Source organism: Pan troglodytes, chromosome 17 (genome assembly GCF_028858775.2).
Source record: "Pan troglodytes isolate AG18354 chromosome 17, NHGRI_mPanTro3-v2.0_pri, whole genome shotgun sequence".
Lineage (NCBI taxonomy): Eukaryota > Metazoa > Chordata > Mammalia > Primates > Hominidae > Pan > Pan troglodytes.
The window spans coordinates 41,540,619-41,548,211 of NC_072415.2; the positions used below are offsets into that span (position 1 = coordinate 41,540,619).

General features: G+C 42.6%; 1 protein-coding gene across 1 annotated transcript; it reads right to left on the reverse strand.

The window, feature by feature from the left end:
• Positions 1 to 1,211: 1,211 nt before the first annotated feature.
• On the reverse strand, positions 1,212 to 3,102 carry SLC25A52 (solute carrier family 25 member 52). Its single transcript, XM_016933490.4, has one exon. It carries the CDS (start codon positions 2,321 to 2,323, stop codon positions 1,400 to 1,402), a length of 924 nt encoding a protein of 307 aa, XP_016788979.1. The 5' UTR covers positions 2,324 to 3,102; the 3' UTR covers positions 1,212 to 1,399.
• Between the last annotated feature and the right edge of the window lie 4,491 nt (positions 3,103 to 7,593).

The window sequence follows — 7,593 nt, forward strand, 5'->3', positions numbered from 1 at the left end:
GGGTTTTAAGATTCATAATCCACTTTTTCAGTCTGTCTCTTATATTTCATTAGTCAATTGGAAGTGGCATGAGTTTCATCTGGAAAAAATATTTTCACACTTTCTAATACCTTTGACAAAGAAGTTTTCGTCTGTTAAGGGATGAGAATGCTACTTGGCTATTACCTACTTTTAGAGTTCAAACTAACCCTTCAAATGCCTTTATTTAGATCATACGCTCTCAAACTATCTTATTGTTTTACTGACACAATGGTAAAACTGGGTTCCCAAAATGTCAAAACCCTAATGGAGTCTCTATTTCCAAGAGTAAAATAAAAGACAGCGAATACTATGGGGTGAAAACTATCCTGAGCCTTTCCCGCCCCCCGCCCCACTCTGTAATATTTAGAAACTAGGGGGAAAAAAGTGGGATTGCATTAATAGACTTACAAAACAAAATGTTATGGAAGTGTTTATTTTTTAAAAGGAGAGTTTTAAGAGAACAGGATGCTTGAATATGACCAACTCCTACTCCACGGGAAAAATAACCACAGACCTTTGCTGAGATGGCATCAATAATTCAAAGAAACCAAGCTAAACAGAATTTGATCTATACACAATATGAAAACTTCTTAACAGGATGGAACACCTATAACAAAATTTAAGTCCCTTCATCTTTCAGCAATGAAATAAGTGAAATTAACATAAGAATATTTTGGAAGGGTTGAAGGTCACAGTCAGAATCAAACAGAAAACTTTCAAACCTAGAAAGCAAAACGGGAACTTTCATAGCTCCTTGATCTACCATATCTAAATAGAAATAGTATAATGACTATCCAATAGGTGATTAGTTTCAAAACTAATACAAGCAATGTATCATGAAAAGCCTCTACATAATAAGCTGTTTTTCTTCTCTGTTCTGCCCCTTTGTCATATGCTTGAGCTTAATGAAGACTATCCTCTGCAGCTGCTCCTGAGGGCACAGAAGAAAGCAATGGAGTAACAAAGGAAGCCTGAGGAGCCCCTGGCCCCTGAGGACCCTCTCTCTGGCCGGTCATAGCAACTTATGTTTTAATGCAGGAGATTTCAAGACTGGTTTGAGAAAAAGAATCTTATCTTGGGGATTAGGTTCCCTGTCAAAGGCCATCAGATGGACAGCTATTTACCAGGCAATTAGCCTAAAGCTCTTAGGTAATGATAAAAACAAAACAAAACAAAACAAAACAAAACCCTTATATTTTCCTATTGGAACCTTTTATTCTGTTTTGTTGATGCTTAAGGAAAACAGCTTTGCCCGTAACTCACTGTGGCCTGGAGTTATGACACGAACTTGTATTTGGCCAATTAAGAAAGAGGCCAAACTGCATTCTTCTTAGAAGGTCTATTCAGTTGATAAATGGCACTTAACTGATGGTTTTTTTCATATAAACTTTAACAAGAACTCATAAGTTGCATTGATTATGCCCCAAGAGATGAGGGACCGATGGTAATTCAGATGGGCACCTCTGAAAAGATTTATCAGTTTTCTGTCCCGTTCCAGCCAGATTTTTTGGAAAACCTTGGGGAAAGACTGAAATTCCCCACCAATCTGAGACTGTATGCGAGTTTTTACAACATTAATTGGAAAACACAAGAATCCCAACATGGCACCCAATAGACCTCCACCGATAAAATCATTGACCAAATGAGCACTGTGAGTCGTTGCGGTAGGCAGATGCTCCTTAATGGGACCTCGAAGGCCGAAAAACAAGACATTGCTGAGTCCATTCCGGAAAAGAATGGGCACCAAGCCTCGATAATACTCTCCAATTCCATGACATTTCAGTGCCTTGAAAGCCTGATAAGTGTTGGTAAATTTGTCATGATGCTTGTGGTCTTGAAGCAATGTCTGAACTCTTTCCAGTGGAGTGAAAATTGCTTCTGCTGTCCCTGCAAGCACTGCCGCCACGCCACGGGTTGCAAACTCTGGAGCACCGACATGCTTGCGGAGAAGGCAGGATAAATCCTCATACAGACCAAACATAAGTGCAAGTGTAGTTGTCTTCTGCATCAATGGGGGAAGGATTCCACGATACAAATTTCGAAATCCATCCCTTCTCAACTGAAGTACTGCATCCCGGGTTTTGATGCCATACAGCTGTTGTCGAAAGAGGACCTTCTGAATGGGATATGTGATTGTGACGTTGTTGAAGGCTGCACAGCAGCCACACAAGTAATGCTTCATTTCACCAACATTTGTAATATGAGGTGATATATCTTGTTTTGAAGATGTAAGTATTGGTGGCCTCTTTTCATGAGCTTCTGAATCTATCCTGTTGCTTAAGATCTTTTTCATGAAGGGCATTTTTTAACCTGTGACATCATCTGAGCCTGGAGTTTGGCAGGATGATAGCTTTGTGATAATGTTCCCAATTTCTTCCATTGTTATTGTTCTGTTAGGTTCTCTCTTCCCGAGTCCATTTTGATAACTGGATTTCCGTTCTCCAGGCGTCCATTTCCCCAACCCATCGCCGCCGGCGCCCCGCAGGACTGCGAGCAAGCCGGGACCTGCGCAGGCGCAGACCATGACCGACCCCGGGGCGGGGGCGCAGCGTGACACTCTCGGCGCCGCTGGGATCCGAGAAGAAACCCTTTTAAAGCAAGCATGGCAATTTCTTCTAAATAAGCTGGATAAAATTAAAAACTCATTCATCCAAAGATCCTAAAAAATCAACAAATTCCTAAATATTAAATGGTATAGACACAAGTGTTTCTTAAATCACATAACCTTCTCCACGGACACTGTGAAGATGTGTTGCCAGTGGCTTCCCTAAGAGAGTGTGAAACTTTTTAAATAGTGTATACATACAAGAAAAGTGGATTTTAGTGTAATCTTGCAGAAGAACAAAACAAACATGGTATCTAAGAGTACAAAGGCACAAAAGTTGAAATTTCATAGTCACTCAGGCCTTGGAGTACTGTATTTTCTTGAAAGGGAAAAAAGTAGGCCAGGTGCAGTGGTTCACACCTGTAATCCCAGCACTTTGGGAGGCCAAAACGGGAGGATCGCTTGAGGCTAGGAATTTGAGACCAGCCTGGGCAACATAGCAAGACCCCTGTCTCTATCCAAAAAAAGAAAAAAGAAAAGAAAGAAAAAAGTAGGTGGTAAGGAGAAGTAAGGAGAAGATGAATTTTTTTTTTTTTAAAGTTCTGTATACCACATGAAATTTTACTGGGAGGAAAGTGTCTGAGGTTTTAAGAGGCATAAATTAAATAACCTTGAAACCCATTTTGCTCTAGGACTACCCATGTGTTTTCTAGAGTAACCAATGTGTATATTCCATGTATGTGAATAAGAGATGAAAGGAAACAAAAATAACTTCCCTTCCAGGAACAGTGGAAGGCTTCAGCCAACAAAGTAGGTCACAGTATCAGACTATATTGCCTGCTGATGTGTACTGCCTAGTTTTTGAATAGAATCAAATGACAGCTTCCTTGAAATTAAATGACAGTTTCCCTGACCATCATCTTAAAGACGCCTATGGTGGATCGCTCTAGAATGAACCATAAACCCGAAGTTCTCGTTAAGCTTTAGTGAAATGAAATAGTAAAAGCTTTTCATGGAAAGAGAAAGGAGTCTCCAACATTTATACTGATTGATTTTGGCAGCAATGACTTTCATTAGAAATGTAATTGCTGGGTATGCAAAAATTAGCACTGTTGGGGCTAGAGAGATCTTTGTTTTCCTTTCTTTTGTTTTGTTTTGCTTTTTTGCCTAATATTGATAGTGTTTTCTCGGTTTTGCCATAGCCCTTCTGTCAAGATGCTGGCAATCAGTATATCATGAAAAACAGACTGCCCTTTCTCGCATTTATTGAAGAGAGATTCTCATGATCCTATGGTAAGATAACAATTGCTTTTTTTCAATCCATCCTCCACACTGCAGCCAAAGCAGTCATCTTAGTAACAAACGTGAGCACGTTTTCCCTCACTTAAATCTTTAAATGATTTTACACCTGAAGGACAAAGGTCCCCCATGGTCTGACGTTTTCCTACCCTTGGCGCCATCTGCCTTCACATTTCTAAAGGCACCTTCCGTCCCCGCCATATCAAACTACTCGGGGTCTCCAGAATGAAGAATAATGTGCCATCTGACACTCCTTTGTCTTTATTCGGTTATTCCCTCTGCCTGAAATGTCCTTACTTCTAGTTCCTACTCAGCTTCTGGAAGCCTTCGCTAACTCCTCAGTCCAAATGAGGACCCCTTCTCCACAACACACCCTATACACACTGTGAGTGTGGCACGTGTCACACTGTACAATGTCCACGATTCACAATGCTGAGGGCTTCTTGAAGACACAGTCCACTTCTCATTCAACTTTATTCCAGTTTGTGTCCCCGGTGTCCAGGCATCTGGTTAGGTCTCCAACTGCTTAAGAGTGTAAAGAGTGTTGATGAGTTCTGTATTACTCATGGGTCTTGGTTATAAGAGCCAAAAATACCATTCCAACTGACGCAAGCAAATCTAGGGGGTAAGGAAAGGAGAAGGAAGAAGGAAGAGGAGAAGGAGGTAAGAAATCAGGAAAGGATTAAAAAAGGTGGCATCTGGGCAACATTTAAGGCAATTTTCCAGCTTCTCTCGTTTGCACCAGTAGGAGTGGGCCATGTGGCCACAGAGGAGAACATTTCCGAATACCCTTCTGGATCCTGCTGATTTTGGGGGGTACTTACCTCCTTCTGTCCTCAGCACCCAAGTGCCAGATGAGGCAAGTAAATTCCTTTGCAAGAGAGGAAAGGCAGTTTCAGTGAGAAAATGACAATAAAAAGTGAAGTGGGGGGAGAAATGTATTAGTTCGTGTAATGAAAAAGTTGAGAAATCCAGAAGTAGCAATCACTTTAGGCATTGCTGGATCCTAGAGGTTCAACCACCATCACAAGTACTTAACATCCTTCTCCACGTATATATTTCCCAGTTATACAGTCCTCAGTTTTAACTTCCTTTTCAGTCAGCTCTTTCTACAGAGTAACATCCTACCTGAAGCTTATTCTGCTAATTTAGCAACTGAAGGATGAAGTGCTTCACTTTCCCAACAGTTCCTGCAAAACAACCCTAGGATTGAGTCTCATTGCAGTTAGTTGGTCTGAACCAATCACTGGGATCAGGGGGATGGAAAATGATACTAATCAAACCTGAGTCACTTGCCTCATCCTGCACTTGTCAGGTAAATGGGGCAGAAGGAGGTAAACCTCCCATCCCGCCCACCACCCAAACCACTGGGACCTAGAAAGGTATTAGGAAGTGTTCCCCTCTGAAGCCACACAGCCCACTGCCATTGGTGCAGATGAGAGGAGCTGGAAAATTGCTTTGGAAGTTGAGCCATTGCCACCTTTTTTTGGTCCAAGCTTGCAGTTTCTTGGGCAATGTAACTATACGGTTTGAAATCAGGCAACTCGGGCAGGCGCGGTGGCTCACACCTGTAATCCCAGCACTTTAGGTGGCTGGGGTGGGGGATCACCTGAGGTCAGGAGTTCAAGACCAGCCTGGCCAACATGGTGAAACCCTGTCTCTACTAAAAATACAAAATTAGACGGGTATGGTGGTGCACACCTGTAATCCCAGCAACTTGGGAGGCTGAAGCAAGAGATTCACTTGAACCCAGGAGGCGGACGTTGCAGTGAGCTGAGATCACACCATTGCACTCCAGCCTGGGCAACAAGAGTGAAACTCCATCTCAAAAAAGAGAAAAAAAAAAATCAGGCAACTCTACTGACTGATGGCCCAAGTCAAATATGTTTGGTCACAGTCCTAGATTCCAGACCCTTTATTGTGGGATTTTTGTCTCAGCACAGGCCCTAATGCTCTGCTATCCCACCTAGTCCTCAACCTAGTGTTGTCCATGCTGGCTGCCCCAGGGCAGAACCAGCACCCTTAAAGCACAGATAACTTGGCCCTTGCCCCTTGGTTATGTCTGATGGGTGACTCTTTACAATGGAGACCATTGTCACCCTTCTCAGGCTGCTAAATGTCTGCAAGATGTTTGGGAGAAGCCTAAAAGAACAGGAATGAAGCTTCTCTCTGACTCCTATCTTATCTTCTGATATGTTTTCCACACCCTAGGTTTTGTGAGAAGTAATATTAGTTGATAACAGAGAACCCCACTTTTCAATTCAGCGAAGCTCAGAGACATCTAATCTAACTTTCTATTATTTTATTTATTTAATTTTTTTGAGACAGAGTTTCATTCTGTTGCCCAGGCTAGAATGCAGTGGCACCATCTTGGCTCACTGCAACCTCCACCTCCCAGGTTCAAGTGATTCTCCTGCCTCAGCCTCCCAAGTAGCTGGGACTACAGGCACATGCCAAGACACTTGGCTAATTTCTGTGTTTTTAGTAGAGATGGGGTTTCACCATGCTGGCCACACTGACCTGGCCTCAGGTAATCCCCCAGCCTCAGCCTCCCAAAGTGCTGGGATTACAGGTTTGAGCCATCACACCCAGCCAGGGACATCTAACTTTCTAAGTTGATGGCTGTAGGAAGAAAGGGCCTCCTGTAGCAAAGCTGTCTTTTCTTCCCTTGCTCCTTTCAGATTGCCCATTTCTAACAAAACTTGTTTTTCTGGTAGGACCTAACCGAAGGCTACAGAATAAATTCATCTAATTCCATCAGCCTGACATTTTTCTACCATCTCTCTTTAACTTTCAACTTCAGTAGCCTCATGGTCAGAGCACCAAGAGAAAATAGGATAGTTTCACCACTGCCTTGCTATTACTGCACAACAGAAATTGCCAGCTTCCTGCCCAAAATCGAGAGGTCCTCACTGCCCCTATCCCATCTTGACTGAGCCAAGTCTCTATTTGACAGTCTGCAACATGTACTCCCTCACCTCCAGATACGAATTTAGAAAGTGTTCAGAGTCTTGTATTAATTTATTCAGGCTGTCATAACAAAGTACCATAGACTGGGTGGCTTAAACAAAAGGGATTGATTTCCTCACAATTCTGGAGGCTGGAAGTCTAAGACAACCGTGTTGGCAGGGTGGGTTTCTCCCAGGGCCTCACTCCTTTGCTTGCAGATGGCCACCTCATTGCTTCATCCTCACATGGCCAACTCCCATTCTGTGTGTGTCGGTGTCCTAATCTCCTTTTATAAGGACACCAGTTATAGTGGATTAGGGCCTACCCTGATGAGCTCGTTTTAACTTTATCTCTTTAAAGATCCTATGGAAATACAGTCACATTTTGAGCTACTGTAGTAGGTACTGTTAAGACTTCAACATATGAATTAAGGAGACACAGTTCAGCCCCTAGGAAGTCTTTCAGTGACAAAAATGCCGCTCAAACTGGCTTGAGCAAAAAGAAGGAATGCATTGTCTCCCATAACTGAAAAGTCAGTAGGGATTGCGCTAGGCTGGATGCAGGGTCATATAACGTCAGCACGAGCCATTTGTCTCTTTTGATTATATTTTTGCGGATTGGCTCTTTCTGTGGTACAGTGATGGTTGGAAACAGCTCCATGTGTACAAACTGTTAGTTTGGCAATGTTATTTGATATAGATTCGCTTTATATATAGTTCCAGAAAAGGCTTAGGGTGGAAACTCATTGACCTAACTGGAGTCACATGTCCAACAATGAA